Source organism: Macaca thibetana, chromosome 8 (genome assembly GCF_024542745.1).
Source record: "Macaca thibetana thibetana isolate TM-01 chromosome 8, ASM2454274v1, whole genome shotgun sequence".
Taxonomy (NCBI): Eukaryota; Metazoa; Chordata; class Mammalia; order Primates; family Cercopithecidae; genus Macaca; species Macaca thibetana.
Window position 1 is genome coordinate 126159969 of NC_065585.1, and position 21326 is coordinate 126181294.

Sequence of the window (21326 nt, forward strand, 5' to 3'; positions counted from 1 at the left end):
ATGACAAAAATGAGACACACAGACATCAAGTGATGTACCCAACACCTACAACTGAACCTAAGGGCTGTGACACAGGGCTGCGAATTCTTCCATTCCACACGTTTGACTTCTTTTTGAAACATACCTATCACATATGATAAAATGAGATTCCAGCCAGTGATGAAGGCCCACAGCTCTCCCACAGTCACATAGGTGTACAAATACGCAGACCCCGTCTTGGGGACACGGGCCCCAAATTCAGCATAGCAGAGGCCAGCCATCACCGAAGCCAGGGCGGCAATGAGGAAGGATACCACGATGCTGGGGCCCGAGTCTGCCTTGGCCACCTCCCCAGCGAGGACGTAAACCCCAGCACCAAGGGTGCTTCCAACGCCCAGGGCAATGAGGTCCATGGTGGATAAGCAGCGGCATAATTTAGTGTCTTCTAGATTGTCCAGGGTCACGATTTTTCTCCGGATCAGACATCGGGCAAAGGTCAGCGCGGCTCTGCAGGGAATCATTCTGACGTCTGATGAAGGCAACCTGAGCGGAAGGGAGGAGGTTAGAAGCTGATCTGGAATCATCATCCCTCCCTTTGGTGACCCAGCTTCCAGGCACAATTAGAGCGAGGCTGTGTGTGCGTTTCGCTTGTTAGAAGAGATGCAGTGACCCAGAGCAGTCAGAAGGAAGGTTTAATAACCAGAGCCTCGAATTTCCTGCAGTTCAATTTCCTGTAGATACATGTCCGTTTATAAGAGACTGCAATAAATGGCTTATGTGGCAAGCAAAGGAATATAGCAGCCTTGGGTGATTAAAAAGATTTGCCATTCTTGTTCTCATATTATAATTTCGTGTTTTTGTTTTTGTTTGGAGACAGGATCTCACTCTGTTGCCCAGGCTGGAGGGCAGTGGCACAATCTTGGCTCACTGCAGCCTCAACCTCCTGGGCTCAAATAGTCCTCCCATCTCAGCCTCTGGAGTAGCTCAGCCTCGGGATTATGGGTGTGAGCCACCATGTCCAAGCTAAAAATTTTCAAAGGATATGCTGATAGAAATATGTTTCAGAGATGGCTAATTTCGTTCTCACTACAAGGAAGGGAGTGAATTGCCTCATCTTTTAGGTTCTGTCCATCTGTACTTCAACTATCCATTTAACTGAGGTTCTTTTTTTTTTTTTTTTTTTTTTGACAGGGTCTCACTCTGTCAGCCAGGCTGGAGTGCAGTAGCATGAACATAGCTCACTGAAGTCTCAACTTCCTGGGCTCAATCAATCCTCCCGCCTTAGTCTACTGAGTAGCTGGGTCCACAGGCATGTGCCACCATGCTCAGGTAACTTTTTTATTTTCTGTAGAGATGGGGTCTCACTATGTTGCCCATGCTGGTCTTGAATTCATGGGCTCATGCAATCCTACCTCCTTGGCCTCCCAAAGTGCTGGGATTACAGGCATGAACCACCATGCCTGGCCCAGATTTTTCAGGCCTTACTAAATCCCAGGAATTGTGCTGAGAATATGTGTAGAATGATGTCTTACACAGATAGGGTCTCTAGCCTTACAGGACTTAGCTATCGTCTAAAAGCACATAAAAACTTAATCATTTCGTATTCTCCGGATTTATCAAGCATGTGTGAGCTTCTCTGTTTTCATTTTAAATAATGAATGTGAAGCAAATGTGAACTTTTAGAATTTTTTAAAAATCACCTCTCAAAGTCTGCTGAAATCTAAAACTGCTATTCAACCATGCTTTAAGTATGAATTTGTACTAAAATACACAAGCTTATTATATTTCAGATTTCTAAATAAATAAGTCCAAAGTCCATGCCAAATATTATTCTACGTTCTTTTAAAAATGGAATGAATAAAGTAGACAAAAAGTCACACTCCCCACCTCCTGCAAGCCTAAACAATCTAACACTGAAAAAGCATCAGGTTACAAAACAAGATAAGAATATTAGTTAAGAAAAAATACATAGGCATATATTACAGTAAAAAGGCTTAAAGCAAAACATATCAAAATATTAAGAGTAATTATATTTAGAAGATGGGTTCATCTCTGTATTTCATATATTATATTGCTAATACCTATTTCTAATTTGTCTCCAATGAATATGTACAACTTATATGCAAAAGAAATATTAAAAATGAAAGAGCTGTACATGCAATTGTCTACCAAAACATATAACTTAGCAGATTAGGAAATAACTGAGGAACATTATCCACACATTAATATAAATATAAATACAAGCTTCCAATAGTGAAAGCAGGTAAGTCAAAGAATATGAAGAAAAGCCTAAGGAGAAATTAAAAAATAGGTGACACATTCCTCGATGATAAAAATAAAACTTTTACACATCTTCAGTATCTTCTGTGCCACCCGACAGAGTGCCAAAGCGTGACACTTCACAAACGCTTGTGGGAAAATCTGCAAATATGTTGACACCTCCAGTTTTACCAATAGTCAGGTTTTCAAAGTCAAAACTATCAATACTTCCATAAATCAAATGTATATCAATTTCTACCACTGGCTAACCCTTAAATAGCCCGTTCTCATATAGATAGAAGATAAGCGTTCTGCTTAAAAAGAACTGAGAAGTAAAAAGTGGAAGTTACATAAAGGCCAACCGAGGGGGTCAGGAGGGATGGGAAAGGTAGTTACTAAATGCTGAGCTTCTGTAATATCTAAGCATTTTTATACAGAGATGCACAAAGACCAAGGATTAGGGACCACGGCCAACTGAAAAGTGCTCAGAAACAAAGACACACTGAAGTTCACTAATGATTTAAGATCACGTGAAAATGGGACATGTCATATACAACTTTGGGAACACAATTGATAAACAAAGTGCAGCATATCCATTTGTCATTTAACCAGATAAAACATGCCTATGGTGGAGGACTGAATTAACCTTGACTTTTATGAGTAAAAGACATAAATTCTACCACTATTGCATATTTAAAGAGAAAGGATCTGGAAGGAAGCAAGGAAAACCAAGGAAAGATTCGGGGGCTAACAGGATTGTGGGTAAACTTTTTTCAAATCCTTTTTTCCTGGTACTATGATTATGATGTTATTTGTGAAATTTCTAAAGCATAAAAAGAAAAGAATAAGCAAGTCGACCAATAAACAAACCTCCTTTGAAAATGTTTTATTATTAAGTTACCCAAAATGAATAAATTAGTGATGGTCATCTCTTCAATATGAAATTGAATTTAATTCACTCCAGATTACACAGGAAGCAGGACTGCTTATAGAAATGCACAGCTTTAATCAGATAAGATATGATTTCTACTGATTCTTTCCTATTTTTTTTTTCTTTTTTGGAGGGGTTGCGGGGAGGTCTGTGTAGGCAAAATACTTCTTTCCCATTAAAGATGAAAAATATTTTATGTGTAGTCAGGTTTTCTATGTTGCTCTGGGGAAAAAAGACAACGATCCCATTTGTCAAGCATTCATTTGCTTTTGAGTAATTAGAAAAGCATACGTCAGAAACTTCTCAGAACTGGCAGGTTACTCAATGTCCTCTGCAAACAATCTCAACTACGCACAGCCTGGTAAAACACGGATTGCAAAAGCCACAACACAGAACTAATTTTGTAGGACTATAATGGGATGGGAGAAAAGTAAGGAACAAACATATTGGGTCAATTTAATGAGTCACTATTAAACAAACATTTATTGAGTTCTAGCAGGTGTATCATGCAGTGCTTCGTAGACGACGAAAGTGAATCTCGTACTTTTGTAAAATACGCTTTTGTCGAGACACACTGATATATGAAAATAGTGTGGCAACAAGAGAATGAGAAAAAAATTTGTGTCTAATATTAGTGATATAATGTGGTATGTACATATTTTTGAAGTTTTTATAACTTATTCAACATTTAAAAAAAGATACGTTCCCTATGTGAAATGGTTATGACCATCTTACTCTCATTTTTACAGAGGACTTTCACTGCCCAAAAAAAAAATCCCTCCCACTTATACAACAAATACAAACGCAGAGATAAAATGCAGGGGTTTTGGAGGTGATTCCTTTACTCTGGAGGGCACAGACTTTGTTTTTCCAGGAGATGATCTGCACTGTTGGAACCACTGTCAGTTATTGCTACTGTGACCAAGGACTCATATTTAATAAGAAACTTACATGCATGTAGTAGAAGAAAAATGATGCAGATTTTGGGAACAGGCCCATACAAAACTCACACCCATATCCTTGGCCTTAGAATATAAGGCTCTAATCAATATCCCTATGAGGTCACAAGTGATTCTGGCAATCCCAGAAATATATATCTTTCTTCGATAAGCAAGTATTTTATTAATTGCTGAGACAGTGGCGTCTCTTGAGGAAGACAAGTATGTGCATATTAGCTTAGATCAGAAAACAGAATTAGCGAAGGGAGGGCTGGAAGGAACTAGCAATATGCTGTGCTGCAGAAAAGTCTCTGAATGATTTTCATGAGCCCAATGATACATGTGGATCGTTCTTAGCCCCCACCCCCATTCTGCCCCAAACTTAAGTATGACCATTTCTAGGCACCTTATTCCTTGATAAAGCCCTATTAATTCTTGCCAAAAAGCTAAATTCCTTCCTCAGCAACTTGAAATTACCTCCTTCTAAAACTTCTTCAGCCCAGGCCATCAACTTGACAGCACAGAATTTTAGGTCTAGTAAATCCCTAACCCTGATGACATTAACAGAGCAAACTTCCTTTCAACGACCCCCAGAAATCTTTTCAAATCTGCCAATCATAGTCACAAGTTGATCCTGGATTCTCACTGTAGTTCAAAAGTTTGATGTTGCATTGAGTCACTTAGAAACGAATCTTTCCCTTCCTCCCCTAAGTAAAGGTTGACATTTCAAACTTAATCTTCTATATCAGTATCCCAGGCCCTGACAATAAATCTTACAGGAGAAACTGGCTGGCACAAGCCAGTGGGGCAGGTGTTCCAATAAACCCTCGACAAATTAGTTTGTCCAAATTATAACCAATTTTTTCTTTCTTCATTCCATTTGCTAGTTTCGTGGTGAGACATCTGCTCTTTCTGTTTTAGGACTGATGGGAAAAAAAGTAATTACATCACATAGATAAGTAGGGATCTTTACTGCATTGTTTTTGCCCTAGATTTTTTTTTTTTTTTCAATCTACAACGTTAAAGTTCCGAGATAAATTTTCAAATTATAATGTGGGTTAAATAATGCAGTAAAGGGGAAAAGATATAGCCATAATACCATGGATTTATTGACTTTTATTGTTTTTGCTAAGTTTTGAGAGATTAATTTCTTTAAAAATTCATCAGAAGTATAATGTAGGATAAAAGACTATCACAAGTGGTAACTGTTCAGCCTTGATTAGCAAAAACAGAAACCACAAACCTTTGCATTCAACACTTAAGCCTGAATTTTTCTGGAAAAACAAAACACTCTACCATATTCACTTCACTTTTATTGGGTCTAAAACTTACCTTTTCTCCAAATCAAGTTTTCTGAACCATTTCTTCCTCCAGGGTTTTCTCCAGAGAAGTGCATGCGAGTGTAGACATAGGTAAAAACGAAAAACGCAACTGAAGCCACTACAAAGTTACAACCACTGTAGTAATAACATTGATATTTTCTCCCCTTTTATACCAAATCAGTACTGCCAGGAAGTTAGACTAAAAACATATTATTTCAAATTTTCTGATATAGAATCCAGACACAGGCAAGCATTTTTCCTAAAGACATTCAACAAATAAAGGGCTGATAGAGAATTCTGGGAAGTCTATGTAAAGACAGCTGGTGCTTCCAAATATGTGACTCCATTTCACTTTAGTAAAAGCAACATTACAGTGGGAATAAGGCATACGTAGTTAGCTCAAAGAGATGCAGAAAAAAAAATTAAATGAAGCATCCAACTTTTGTGTTTAGGCTTGGGGAACAGAAGCAGCAAAAACCGAAGAAGGCAAAGCCCTTGGCACCTTGGTAACCGGAGTCCCTGCCCAGTCAGCACTCTGCATTCCCGACCAGAGCTCGGTGGCAGGCTTGGGCACCAGGCGGATGCCCATGCCCACAAAGTCTTCAGCAATCTTTGGCTAGTATGTCACTCTGACTGCCAGTGGGTACAACCTGTTCCCTCTCCCCAAGCTGCTAGGACCTGTCACCTTCTATGTGCCATGGCAAACATGAGGAATGGCCCTTTCCTTAATTTTTTACCTTACCTGGGATTCCACCACTGCCTCCTACACTCCCCATAGCACTGTCTTCACACCCCCAAGCCACAGATCACTGGACCAGAGAGACACCTGACTCAGGGTTAAACAGTCAAAGGCTGGGAATGCTCAATTAGATGTTCTTAAAGCTCTTAAGCACAAAATAACCGAGTTGGTCAAATGGTCCAGTGCAGGCTGAAGTCACACACACTGGAGACCAGCTTGACAAGGTGCAGAAACCCACAAGCTGGCAGTAGAAGCCACACAGAGGGGACTGGGCACAGCGGTTCATGCCTGTAATCCCAGCACTTTGGGAGGCTTGAGGAGCACTTGAGGTCAGGAGTTTGAGATCAGCCTGACCAATATGGTGAAACCCCATCTCTACTAAAAATACAAAAATTAGCCAGGCATGGTATTGCGTGCCTGTAGTCCCAGCTACTCGGGAGGCTGAGGCAGAAGAATTGCTTGAACCCGGGAGGCAGAGGTTGCAGTGAGAACCGTGCCACTGCACTCCAGCCTGGGTGACAGAGCGAGACTCCATCTGAAAACAAATAAATAAATACAATAAGCCATACCATGGTCATTCAGAGTAGGGCAGAGTTGGGAAAGGCAGCTGCCCCAGCAGGGAGGCAGGGAAAGACGAGCCTGGGGAGCTTCTCTGTCCCCCCGGGCCTTGCTGCGCTTCTAATGCTGTGTGTGCGAGATTCCCTGACATGGTTTGGACACACCTCCTGTGCACTTCAGCTATTTAGAGTGGTCTCTGTTCCTTGAAACCAGAAGCTACTGGCGAAGGTCAAGATGGTACTAAGTGAGCCTGCTTCACCCCACTCTACTCCCACTGTCAACTCTTCCAATCTGCTACCTTCGGCCATTTCTGCTACATTTCCTGAGAATTCCTCTTCTTTCCAAAAGGTGGTTTCCATGGTAGAATAACTCAAATTTGTTCACTTTCCAATACGGTACTTAAAGTGTTTAACCTGCATTAGTTCTGCCCTTTACCCACAGATTTATGTACTCTCTCCTTGAAAAAAATAGCTTGACATAAGGTAGAATTTTTTTCTTTTTTTTTTTTTTTTTTTTTGCGGGGGGCGGGGGAGGGGGCGCAGGCTAGAGTGCAGTGGTACAATCTTGGCTCACTGCAACCTCCGCCTCCCGGGTTCAAGTGATTCTCCTGCCTCAGCCTCCCAAGTAGTTACAGGCACCCACCACCACACCCAGCTATTTTTTTTTTTTTTTTTTTTTTTGTATTTTTGGTAGAGACAGGTTTTCGCCATGTTGGCCAGGCTGATCTCGAACTCCTGACCTCAAGTGATCCTCCTTCCTTGGCCTCCCAATGTGCTGGGGTTACAAGCGTGAGCCACTGCACCCGGCCAGAAAATCTTTTCTTTTTAGATATACACACAACCAATCTGGATTATCGGTAACGCCATTTCTCCCAATGCCCACTATTGGAATGAGAAGGAGGTAAGAGCTAGTTAAGGCCCCAGGAATAGGAAACAAGGGCTCTATAGTACTTATTAAAAACATTTAAATTTTTTTTTTTTTTTTTTTTTTTTTGGCCAATGAATTATAGAAGTAAGCTAGTGGCAGAGCGATAATTCACCTAATGGAGGAAAGCATATCAAGGGAAGCACTGGGAATATTTTACCATATTGGAGAAGGTTTTTTAAAATTCCTCAATCACAGAAGTCTCTACAACACTTAAGACTTGAATGTTAGTGGGTTATCTTTTGTTAAAAAATGTAAAAAAAAAAAAATTTTTTTGAGATGGAGTCTCCCTCTTTCACCCAGGCTGCAGCACAGTGGCGTGATCTCGGCTCACTGCCATCTCTGCCTCCCGAGTTCAAGCGATTCTCCTGCCTCAGCCTCCCAAGTAGCTGGGACTACAGCACCCGCCACCACACTCAGCTAATTTTTGTATTTTAGCAGAGACAGGGTTTCATCATGTTGGCCAGGCTGGTTTCGAACTCCCTACCTCAAGTGATCCACCTGTCTTGGCCTTCCAAAGTGCTGGGATTACAGGCATGAGCCACCGTGCCCGGCCAAAAATGTAAATTTCTTATAAATACTTCCACTACTTTATTCGTTACCCCAAATACTTGAGGCACCCTATCAGGCCCTGAAACAACCATAAATAGGCTGCCCCAATTCTTCCCTCGTGCCACCCGCAGTTGCACAGGCACACACATGATGGCCATTGCAATATGAGACAGCTATGCTTGTGCATACGGGAGGCAAAGCACTGCAAGGGCTCCTAACTCTGACTGTGACAGGGATTCAGGTAGTTAGAGAGGCCTTCCTGGAGACAGCTATGTTTGGATGAGTTAAATTTAGGCATCTAAAAGCTCAGTGAGAAGGAGGGCGGGAGGGGGTGGTGGGGATACAAGTGTTCTAAGCAGAGTTCCCGGCAAGAGTAAAGCTCCACATAGAGCTTAGGGATGGGGAAGCCAGAGGTAAGCAGAGCTAAGCAGGAGGGTCCCTAGGCTGTGCAAGGAGCTTGAAGTTGACCCTGGGGGCAGTAGGAAATCACTGAGAACTTTTAAGCCTGACGTAGAATTTGAGAAACATCATTCTGACTGTTATTATAAACAGGGGATGAGAAAGATCAAGACAGGAGATAAGGAAAAAGCTAAACAGGCTACTGGAATAATCTAGGCACAAGGAACTCTGAGCTGCTCTAGGGGAAGGGCAGTAGGGTGAAGAGATACGGGTGGACAACAGAGCTTAGCTTTTCCACCTTGAGAGTCAAGGAAGAGGATGAGTGGGAAGGGACACATGGATTTGTAAGCTGGGTGATAAGACTATTGAGCTCCTATTTCACTCTGAAGTTAAAACGTTAACTTTACATGTCATATAGTTTACAGATAACAGAGAATCAACAAATTATGTCAGATTGACTTCAGTATAACTCTGTGCAAGGAGGGTTCTGTTTTCTCTTTGTTTTGTTTTTTTTTTTTTTCCATTTGAAGCTTGCATGCCTGTTCTAAAACTGAAAAAGCAAACACATACAGACTTTAAATATATGCCTCTAGAATACAGCTAAAATTTCCACATCGAGCTCCCTGAATTGTCAGAATTCCAAACAGAGAAATATTCGGCATATTTTCATGGAACAAAGTAAATGAGTGAGTTTACGTGAGTGGGTTTTCTAGCTTACTGAAGATTCAATCTCTAAGTCTTTGACACTGACCATCAAATCTTGCCACAATTCAGTGATCCTCCGCTAAATGCTGTTGAATTTCAGGGTAGTTATCTGCGGTGATGACAGAGGTCCGAACTGCTCATCCTTACAAACGGGTAACCACTTCCCAGAGAAACTGTTTAAGAAGATGAGCACAACTGTTGTTTAAAAAGCAAACCACTCAATATTACCTTAATTCCACTTTGAATCCACTGTCCACATAAATTAGAGATAACTCAAGGATGCCAAGGAAATCCTGAAGACCTGGATGGAACCATGTTCCTGCTGCCCTTTTTAAATAGCCTGCGCCCATCAATAATAGACTGGATAAAGAAAATGTGGTATATATACACTATGGAATACTATGCAGCCATCAAAAGGAACGCGATCATGTCCTTTGCAGGGACACGGATGAAGCTGGAAGCCATGATCCTCAGCAAAATAATGCAGGAACAGAAAATCAAACAGCACATGTTTTCACTTATAAGTGGGAGCTGAGCAATGGGAACACATGGACACAGGGAGGGGAACAACACACACTGGGGCCTGTCAGGGGGTGGTGTGAGGGGAGGGAGAACATCAGGATAAACAGCTGATGTATGTGGGACTTAATACCTAGGTGATGGGTTAGTAGGTGCAGCAAACCACCATGACACACGTTTACATACGGAACAAACCTGCCCATCCTGCCCATATACTCTGGAACTAAAAATTAAATAAATAGCCTGTGTTTGGGAAGCGAGCTTCACTTTTCTCTGGATTAGTAGCTGACTTTCAGATCAAAGATACCAGAAGTATGTGCACGGACCAGGAGGGTAGTGGAGTATAAGAAAGCTTTTTGTCTAAAAGCCAAGAGCTGAGAAATACTTTAGAACACTGGTTTCCTCTAATTATTCTCTTTCCAAACAGAGCCAAAGTGCATCCCTTTCAAATCACCACCCTGCACCCACCCCGTAAAAGTTACCTAATTTAATTAATTGTTAGAATTCAACCACTTTTGTCTCAATGCTAGGCAAAATTCCTTCAACTGTGGCAGAAATGGAATTTAACCAGATTTCACATTCATTTTTACTTCAAGTTCAAGAAATTTAGAGGGATACTGTGTTGGGATTTACGGTTTTGCGGAAAAGTCATTTATTGAAATAAAATGGTCACTTTTGAAACTATATTTTGAATTTTGAAAAACACATTCTGATTTGGTTCTTCTTAAAACACAGCAACAACGCATGAGCATAGATTTTTATCGTTAGCTTCTCGATAGACTGTTGAAATGCTGCTATTGGCTCAGAGAAGTTTGCAAGTTCATACTGGCTTCAAATAAATCTGAATAAAATACTCCCATTGTGTGCTCAGAGAAAGCAATGAAAAGGGTGCTGGTTTTTCATGATTCAGAGCCTCTAAAATTTCTATCTAGAACATGCAAACCAAGAACAATTTAAAACATTAAAACAACTGGAAGGAATGTGGTCCTTAAAACTGAAGACTGATATGCTTATCGCATTTCTGTTCTACTTATTAATATGCCATAAATGTAAACAATTTCTCCAATTAAGTTTTCTCCAGACTTTGCTTTAAATTTTATATTACTGCGTAGACTGAATTCAACTTATCAACTGTTCAACAAACTGTCAGTTTCTCTAAAAGATCAAGCCTTAGACATTTCAAAAAAAGAAAAAAAATAATCTAAATGCAATTTCCAAACAAAATTCCAGGAGGCAAGGGGATACAGGTACTAAAGTAAACTGGCCATTACCGTAAAGCTAGATGTCTGTGGGTAAAGGAAATCCAGGGTACTACTGGGGACACAGAGGAGGGGCTCCATGCTCACACTGGGATTGGGGTCAGGGAGCAGCAGGGACGCTTTCCTGGGGAAAGCCATGACTAATCTGATTCTTCAGCCATGATTCCACTCTAGAATTGCTGGGTTTTTTTCTGTGTGTGTGTGTGTGTGTGTGCGCACGCGTGTGTGTTTGTTGTTGTTTGTTTCTGAGATGGAGTCTTACTCTGTTGCCTAACCTGGAGTGCAGCGGCGTGATCTCAGCTCATTCCAACCTCCGCCTCCTGGGTTCAAGTGATTCTACCTCAGCCTCCCCAGTAGCTGGGATAACAGGTGCCCACCTCCATGCCAGGCTAATTTTTGTAGTTTTTTTAGTAGAGATGGGGTTTTACCATGTTGGCCAGGCTGATCTCGAACTCCTGACCTCAGGTGATCCGCCCACTTCAGCCTCCCAAAGTGCTAGGATTATAGGCGTGAGCCACTGTCCCCGGCCACATTTTTTTATTAACTAAGAAATATCCATAATCTTTAAGACTCATTTTGAAATTTTGATAATTTATTTAATCATTCACTTCTTAAGCTCAATTAGAAGTCCAAATTTTCCTCTCTGTTACTTTATTTGAAACAATTCCTTCCTTGGAAAAAGATCTTGAATTTTTGCATAAATACTTAACAGCAACTATAGTTATTTCCCTGCTAAACGGAAAAAAAAAAAACCCTTTAAATAATCATATTAGTCTATAAAGTCTTAATCAGAAATTCCTGGAAACATGTATTTTGATTTTTAATTCTGATTAATAATAGCTTAATTACTATAAAATTTAAAATTCAAACCATCTCATAAATATAAAAACTATTTTGGAATCATTGATCATATAGGAATTTTAAAATATTCAAATAAAGTGTGAAAAGTAGGTTTTACAAGGAATATAATTCATAAAAACCATTGCAAGCCCTGCAATCTAAGCAAAAAATTTAAAAATACATCCATATACACGTATATCGTACACGGACTTTCTCAAACTTCTTTTTAACAGCACAAATTTTTAATCTTTTGTTACCCCAAGACAAAACTTAAACTATAACTTTTCCGTCCTCTAAAACCTTTATAGTGGCCTTGTATTACATACAATATACGGCCATTGTACAGCTGCAGTATTTTCAAAGAAGAAGACTCTAAGAAAAGAGACAAACTCCCTTCCTCCCCACTCTTGCTGCTGCTTTATAAAGAGCAGTTTCATCTGCCCTTCAGGGTTTTCAGCACTAAGATGCAGAGACAGAGCGAGCGAGCCTATCTTAGGCTCTGAAATACACCATTTCCAGGAAACCAGCCCTGTTATTTCCCAGCCCTGACTTTCAATGGCACCCAGAAGAGGAGGCAAATATTTGAAGCCACACTGTATGGAGATTTGTAAATGAATTTGGCTTCCTTCATTTTAAATATGCTTAGAAATATTTAGAAATATCAGCATACTTTAAAATAACAATTAATTCTTATTAAATTTAAATATTATATAAAGAATGAGATTTCAGTTTGAAGGCTTTGAATCTATTTACTTGCTGGGTGCAGTAGCTCACGCCTGTAATCCCAGCACTTTGGGAGGCCAAGGAGGGAGGATCGCCTGAGGTCAGGAGTTCAAGACCAGCCTGACCAACATGCCGAAACCCATCTCTACTAAAAGTCCAAAAGTTAGCCGGGCATGGTGGCATGTGCCTGTAGTCCCAGCTATTCAAGAGGCTGAGGCAGGAGAAACGCATGAACCTAGGAGACACAGGTTGCAGTGAGTCGAGATTGCGCCACCACACGCTAGCCTGGACATCAGAGAGAGACTCTGTCTCAAAAAAAAGAAAAAATCTATTTACTCACACTTGTATCTAATTTGTCCTCTGCCAACTAACTTCAGCAAGTTAGTTGGTTTCCAAACCATCCCCCCAGCCCAGCCTTCTAGCCCTGCATGGTGCTATTCTCCAACGAGTACTGTAGCCCAGTTTGTCCTCCTACTACCCATAGCACATGAGCCTTCTGGTCCACGCAAAGGTGAAAATGTTTTGACTGAACTGCGTGTATCCAGCTGCCCCCACCTAGCCCCCTTGCCCTCTCCCTCTGTCCCGGCTCCCAGGCCGTCTGAGCTACTGCATGGACACAGCAAGAAGGTTCTTTCTTGTCCTCTGCAGCTCCTGAGCTTTCCTTCTGACTCAAAGAAGCGGCAGGGGTGGGTTGGGAAATGTAGAAAATTAAAGTTAAGAAACTAAGCTGATTTATGTAACACGCGGTGGGAGGCAGGGAAAAAGCCAGCAGCCTCAAAAATGAGAACCTCCCGCTCATCCACCTGCCAAGAGAAGCCGGCAGGAGAGAGAAGGGGGTATAGAGAAGTGCTGGTGTTGAATGCAAATGGGGTATCCTTCAAGAGGTATTAGGTTGGTGCAAAAGTAATCATGGTTTTTGCTACTGCTTTTAATGGCAAAACAGCAATTACTTCTGCACCCACCAACCTAACACAAAGGAAGGTTGAAACTCCTTTTCAAGGGACTTTCCGCAGCTTCTTTGAAAATGTCCCTCTAGGCCAGGCGCGGTGACTCACACCTGTAATCCCAGCACGCTGGAAGGCCAAGGCAGGCGGATCACTCGAGGTCAGGAGTTCAAGACCAGCTTGGCTAACACGGTGAAGCGCCATCGTTACTAAAAATACAAAAATTAGCCGGGCATGGTGGCGGGCGCATATAATCCCAGCTAATCGAGAGGCTGAGGCGGGAGAATCACTTGAACCCGGGAGGTGGAGTGGGCAGAGATCACGTCACTGCACTCCAGCCTGGGCGACAGAGTGAGACTCCCTCTCTCAAAAAAAAAAAAAACAAACAGCAACCACCAAAAACAAAAACAAAGGAAATGTCCCTCTGGGGAGACCGAGTCCCATGGCACTTGAGTAGGACTGACACTTGCTTATACAATGTGTCCTCTTGCTCGCCTCACCCCCAATGAAGGGAAAACTGCTTGTCTGGTGAAAACCTGAAAGTACACATTTATATACCATCACTTCTAAATAGGATTGATTTAGCTGGCCGTAAATGACTGGCAATTGAGCCCTAAAAATGAGCTTGATAGAACAAGTCAACTAAGGGCAGCAGAGAGAACATTAAGAAAAGGGAAAAGATGGTGGTCCGTACACAAGACGTGCGGTTAAGGACAATTACTGCAAGTGCGGCCGAGTGTAAGGAAAACCAGCGCTACTGAACAGAGCCCAGCAGAAGTGTCTAAATACTTCTGCAAAGGTTTTTAAATGAATTTCAATTATTTAACAATCCTCCAGTGACATTTAATGTTAAAGCCTTTACAATGCTCTTAACTTTTTACTATAAAGTACATGTAAATATATTTTAGAAATCTTAGTATCACATTTGAAAGTCCAGTGGATGCTTTTTGTGGGGACCCTAGAGGAAACCGGTCCCCTCTCATTTTCACTTCAGAATTCCTTTCATCCCTGACAGGCGGCCATGTTGTATGGGCCCAGAGGGTCCCGAGCTTCAAGGACATCCTGTCTTCTCCTTATGCAGCTCTCAATGCTTCTATTTCATGGAGCTCTCCTCCTATAATCTTACCCATTAGTCTAACTCTGCCCTAAGAACAAATAAAGAAAAGTCTTCTCCTTCAAGTAATTCCAAATAGCTACCATCCCAAGATTTCTCTCCCCTCATATAAATATATTAATTCAAAGTGTAATGACCAGGCCAGGGGGCAGTGGCTCAGACCTGTAATCCAAGCACTTGGGGAGGCGGAGGCAGACAAAGTTAACTTCCTCAGAACTCTAAGCCTTTGACTGCCCCAGAAGTTCCAGACCAGCCTGAACGACAGAGCAAAACCCTGTTTCTACAAAAATTACCAAAATTAGCCAGACATGGTGATGCGCACCTATAGTGCCAGCTCCCTGTGGGGAGGCTCAAGTGGGAGGACCCCTTGAGTCCAGGGGGTAGAGGCTGCAGTGAGCCATAATCATGCCACTGCACTCCAGCCTGGGCAACAGAATGAGACCCTATCTCTAAAAAAACAAATAAACAAAAAAAGTGTAATGGCCACACTGAAAAACAATCATTAGCTTAAAATATGACCCTCTCAAGAACACAAAAGGTTCCATATGTAGGGAAGCAAATATAGAGCCCGATTAGCTTACGATAGCCCTCCATTTTGTCTACTTCTATTCATTCTTTCTGCTTTGTTCTCAAAAACCACTTCGACAGTGTACGGAGCTGTGCTGGGCCTGCTCCTCGCCATCTCCTCCGCTGTCTTCTGCTTCCTCCTCCTCCACTTGAGCTGTCCTGGGCTCCTTTAACTTCCTCAGAACACGAAGCCTCTGACTGCCCCAGTGCTTTCTGCACATTGTTTCTTCTTCCTGGAAAGTTACTCCTTCTCCTCTCCGCCTGGATAGCTCCCAATCACCCCTGATACTCCCTTGAGCTAAATGAGGTCACCCTGTTCTCACAGCACTCTGTATTTTTACGTTACTTAAAAAAAATCCTAATTAGTCAACTACTTGGATAAAGATAGATTTTACTCCTTGTTATGGATTGAACTGTGTCCTCCATCCAGAAAGACACGCTGAAGTCCTAAAACCTGGTACTTTATTTGGTGACCTTCCTGGGAAACAGGGTCTTTGCAGGCGTTATCAAGTTAAGTCACTAATCCAATAAGACTGGGGTGTCCTTATAAGAAGAGGAAAATGCCACGTGAAACACACGAAGAATGCCATGTGATGACAGAGGCAGAAATTACAGTGACGCAGCTGTGAGCCAAGTTACGCCAAAGATGAATGGCCACGACCAGAAGCTAGAAGAGGCAAGGAAGGACCTTCCCCTGCGGGTTTCAGAAGGAGCACAGACAGTCCAGCTGCCACCTTGAGTTTGGACTTCAAGCTTCCAGAACTGTAAGACAAACTATTTGTTATTTTAAGCTACCCAGTTTGTGGTACCTTTGAATGGTAACCCTAAGAAATTAATATATTCCTTTAGACTATTCGTTTTTTGAAATCAAGGTCTATATTTATTCATCTGTCGCATCCCCAGTGTTTTCCCAGTGACTGAAACATGGATAGGAGTAAACATTTGTCCAATGAATGAATGAGGGAGTGAATGATTCATATTTGGTCTGTAGTCAACTAAAACCCTCAGGTCTTTTTTCTCAAATATTTCTATATCGTGTGGTCCTCTTGGTTCCATTTTGTTTCACTGATTATTTTAAAACCTAAATTCAGCATTGCAAGTTTCATATTATTTGACGTCATATTATAACCCAAGTCTGTCAATCATGCATTAAGTACCCTACCTAACTGTGTGTCACTGCAAATTTAAAAAGCAGGTCTTCTATGCTAATCCAAATGAATGATTTTAAAAAGTTAAACCTGACAGAGCCAAGGACAGAGTATCATGGCATGCCACCAAGATGTCCCTTCAGGTTGATATTGACCCATTGATCAACACTCTGGATATATCATGCAAGCAACTAGAAATCCGCATTTCTCTCCAACTTATCCCACGGTTATCACAATATATTAAGTGCTTTGCTGAAATCCTAATACGTTATGTTTAAACTTTCCAAACTCACCAGTACAATAACCGTGGAGAAAGAGGGCATGCAGTTCGTTAGGCGTAACATGTTCTTAGTGAACTCATGATGCTTTCTGGAGATCAGCTACCCCTTTTCCAACTAGATACCACACACTGCTAAATTGTTTCTGGTGGATGGTCTTCAGCTCCCTGATTCATGGTTTCCAGCATCTACATTGGCTTCCAGTCTGAAAATAAGGGTAACTGCCTCTTTCCTTTCTTCTTGTCTCTTTCTCATACTTCAGGGCATCTCCAAGATGATCTCTATTCACTCCACACACACATCTAAAAATTCTTCCAACATCATGAGATATAATTCATTCAGATCTGAAATTGTGAACTAGTTTTAACAGTGAGGTTCTCTCTCACCAACTCGGGCTTCAGGTTCCCGTTCCATCATTTGTCTTGTTCTCCTAGTCAGGTGTCCCCTCTTCTTGTAAAGACAAAAGCAAAACAGAGATTTGGGAGCTCTGCCTCTGCTGCCACCACACCAGGCTTCTCCTTTCTTGTTTGCCGTCCTATTTCGCAAGCTTCCAATCAAACATTTCTTTGCCATTTTTCACAAACCCATACTTTTTACTTTATTCTTCCACCTTTTAAATCTGAATCCCTCAAACGAATTCCCATGGCAGCTACAATGAAACATTCTGGTATCCGCCCCTCTTGTTCGTAACTCTAAGCTTTCATTATCAGATTAGGATTTTGATTGTATTTGTCTTTTCTTCTTGCCAAAAAGTATCACCTTTTAGGGTTACAGAAATATCTTCATATTTTCTCTGGGTATTTAGAAATCTGCTTTTTAAAAATCTAAGGTATTGAGATTGAGTCTACTAGCTAGTCATGAGGGAATGTTCTAAGGTATATGCAAATTACTTCCCCATCATCAAAAGACAAACATTCTATGAATATTACCAAAAAGTAAAGCTTGTGTAAATTTTTTGAACTTCCCAAACTCTCAGTATTCAGCCTCTGTATTTCATTTATCTTACATCAACAATGACCAAGTTTGTTTAAGAATCTTTCACAGGAAGGTTTCAACAAATCCAGCTTGCAGGAATGTGCTGGTTTGCAAGCAACAAAACAGTATTTCATCATCTACCTCTCTAGCACCATCCAGTTGCTCAATGTGCCTTGAGTGCAAACTCATACATAGCCAATCACTGTCAAGGCACGTAGGATTCTACCATGATAATTTAAAAGTAACCAGTTCATTGTCAAATTAAAACCCTAGCAAACAAATCCTCCCGGATTATCACCTGTGCCTCCCTCAGGACTCGCCACTCCTACTGTTCAGACACCCAAACCCATATCTGTATAGTGTCCTTTTTCTAGGACATCTTGCTGTGAATGCAAAGATAACTTGTTGAGAAATAAAAAGAAAATACAACAAATAGTAATAATTGCAACTATGATTTTTGGCCACTTTCGATTCTAGAGTTTGTTTGTTTCTTATTGCATTATATTTAAGGTCTACATCATGATGTTTTAATATACATAGTGAAATGGTTACGACAGACAAGCAAATTAGCATATCCATCTGATCACAGTTAACCCCTTTTTAAAAACTAAGACTTCTAAACACTCTATTTTCTTCAAGTAGAGAAATAACCATAATGAAGATAAGCCTTCTAATGAGGGAGAAGAAGAGCCCAACATCTCTAAGACACCAGAAAGAAACCCATTATTCAAGTTAAAAAGTCAAGGCAAACTAATCTGGTGGGCTGAAAGGATCCTTTCACTAGATAGGATGTGATGTAGAGAATGGGGGAAATATGTGGAAAAATGGTTCTGTGTTAGATTGCAACTTTGTCTAGACGCAGGGAGAGAGCTGAGCTCTGAGTCATCCCTGACCCTTGCCCCAGTCAATAATTTTTGGTAATTTCTCCACTTCCAAAAGTTAAAGTGCTATCACTATAAGCAGCAAGTGAGCACAGGGAAATTCATCAAGTATGCTAAGAACTTGTTCCTGATTGCATACCGTGGCTCTGTATTTTAATCCCTGCTACAAACAAGCTAAAAAAAAATATCAGGATTAGATGCAGAAGTCACAACTATGTATATAAACACATAAGTTCTTCAGCGGTGATTTCTGAGAAGTTGGTGCACGCAACACCCAAGTAGTGTACCCTGTACCCAGTGTGTAGTATTTTATCCCTCGCCACCCCCCACCATTTCCTCTGATTCTCCAAAATCCAATGTATCATTCTTATGCCTTTGTGTCCTCATAGCTTAGCTCCCACATGTGACTGAGAACATCTGGGTTTCCATTCCTGAATTACTTCACTTAGAATGACAGTATCCAATTCCATCCAGGTTGCTGCAAATACCATTATTTCATTCCTGTTTATGGCTGAGTAGTATTCCATGGTGTGCGTGGGGGTGTGTGTGTGTGTGTGTGTGTGTGTGTATCTCACATTTTCTTTCTCCACTTGATGGGATTTTTGGGCTGATTCCATATTTTTGCAATTGCAAATTGTGCTACTATAAATATGCATGTGCAAGTATCTTTTTCACATAATGACTTCTTTTTCCTTTGGTAGATACATAGTAGTGGGATTACTGGATCAAATGGTAGATCTACTTTTAATTCTTTAAGGAATCTCCACACTGTTTTCCATAGTGGTTGTACTAGTTTACATTCCCACCAACAGTGTAAAAGTATTCCCCTTTTACTGCATCCATGCCAACATCTATTCTTTTCTGATTTCTTGATTATGGCCATTCTTGCAGGAGTGAAGTGGTGTTGCATGATGGTTTTGATTTGCATTTCCCTGATAATTAATGATGTTGAACATTTTTCCATATGCTTGTTGGCCATTATTTTATCTTCTGAGAATTTTATCTTCTTGAGAATTGTCTATTCATGTCCTTAGCCTACTTTTTGATTAGATCATTTGTTTTCTTCTTGCTGATTTCTTTGAGTTCTTTGTAGATTCTGGATATTAGTCCTTCATCGGATGTATAGACTGTGAAAATTTTCTCCCACTCTATGGGTTGTCTGTTAATTCTGCTGATTATTTCTTTTGCTGTGGAGAAGCTTTTTAGTTTAATCAAGTCCATCTAGTTATCTTTTTGTTGCATTTGCTTTTGAGTTGTTGGTCACGAAGTCTTTGCCTAAGCCAATGTCTAGAAGGGTTTCTCCAATGTTATCTTTTAGAATTTTTATGGTTTCAGGTCTTAGATTTAAGTCTTTGATCCATCTTGAGCTGATTTTTGTATAAGGTGAGAGATGAGGATCCAGTTTCACTCTTCTACATGTAGCTAGCCAATTATCCCAGCAACATTTGTTGAAAAGGGTGTTCTTTCCCCCACTTTATGCCATGTTTACTTTGTTGAAGTTCAGTTGGCTGTAAGTATTTGGGTTTATTTCTAGGTTCTCTATTCTGTTCCACTGGTCTGTGTGCTATTCTTATACCAGCACCATGCTGTTTTGCTGACCATGGCCTTACAGTATAGTTTGAAATCAGGTAATGTGATGCCTCCAGATTTGTTCTTTTTGCTTAGTCTTGCTTTGGCTATGTGAGCTCTTTTTTGGTTCTATTAGGATTGCTTTTTTCTAGTTCTGTGAAGAATGATGGTGGTATTTTCATGGGAGTTGCACTGCATTTGTAGATTACTTTTGGCTGTATGGTCATTTTCTTTCTTTTTTTCTTCCTCTTTTTTTATTTACATTCCGGGATACATGTGCGGAATATGCAGGTTTGTTACACAGGTATACGTGTGCCACAGTGGTTTGCTACACCTCTCAACCTGTCATCTAGGTTTTTATTTTTATTTTTTGATACAAGGTCTCCCTCTGTCACCCTGGTTGGAGTGCAGTGGTGTGATCCTGGGTCACTGCAGCCTTGACTTCTTGGGCTCAAGCAATCCTCCCACTTCAGCCTCCCAAGTAGCTAGGATACAGGGGCACCCTCCTTGCCCAGCTAATATTTTTATTTTTTTGTAGAGATAGGGTCTCACTGTGTTGCCCAGGCTGGTCCCAAACTCCTGGGCTCAAGTGAGCCTCATATCTCAGCTTCCCAAAGTTTTGAGATTACAGGGATGAGCCACTGTACCCAGCCAACGCCCTTTTTAAAACTATACTTCCTAAAAGTCACAAAGGATGCTTTCCCTCACTTGCTATTGGCTAGAATTTGACCCTAGTATGCTTCAGGGGAGACACAGGACCTAGTCTTTATTTCAGGTGCTCTTGTAGATGCCCAGCTAAATCTGAGAAGCAGATGTTAAAGACAAGCAGCATCCCCTATTATATTCTCTGAGAAAATGTAATAAAATGTAGTAAGAATCCTCCCCAGTTTCTGCCCTCGGCTACTTATCAGGGTGGTACAAACAAGTGCACAATCTACTCAACCCCAGGATGCAGGTTCAGCCCTGCTTCTTGTGACCAGTAAGGCCAAGCTGATATGGTTTGGCTGTGTTCCCAACCAAATCTCATTTGAATTGAAGCTCCCATAATTCCTATGTGTTGTGGGAGGGACCTAGTGGGAGATAATTGAATCATGGGGGCAGTTTCCCCCACACTGTTCTCGTGGTAGGGAATAAGTCTCACGAGATCTGATGGTTTTATAAGGGGATATCCCTTTTGCTTGATTCTCATTCTCTCGTCTGCCA

At 41.1% G+C, this 21326-nt stretch overlaps 1 protein-coding gene across 10 annotated transcripts in view; it reads right to left on the bottom strand.

Annotated features, from left to right (window-relative positions):
• The window catches only part of SLC7A2 (solute carrier family 7 member 2), a 74606-nt gene that overhangs the window by 28317 nt on the left and 24963 nt on the right, over positions 1-21326 (bottom strand). For 7 of the 10 annotated variants that reach the window (XM_050801953.1, XM_050801955.1, XM_050801947.1 and 4 more), the window contains one exon: positions 125-522. In XM_050801953.1, coding sequence (XP_050657910.1) covers positions 125-500 — 376 coding nt within the window. In that variant the 5' untranslated portion in view covers positions 501-522. Of the gene's footprint in view, positions 1-124; positions 5406-5439; positions 11837-21326 lie in introns of those variants that run through there. The other 3 variants (XM_050801952.1, XM_050801945.1, XM_050801946.1) reach the window with 3 other exon arrangements.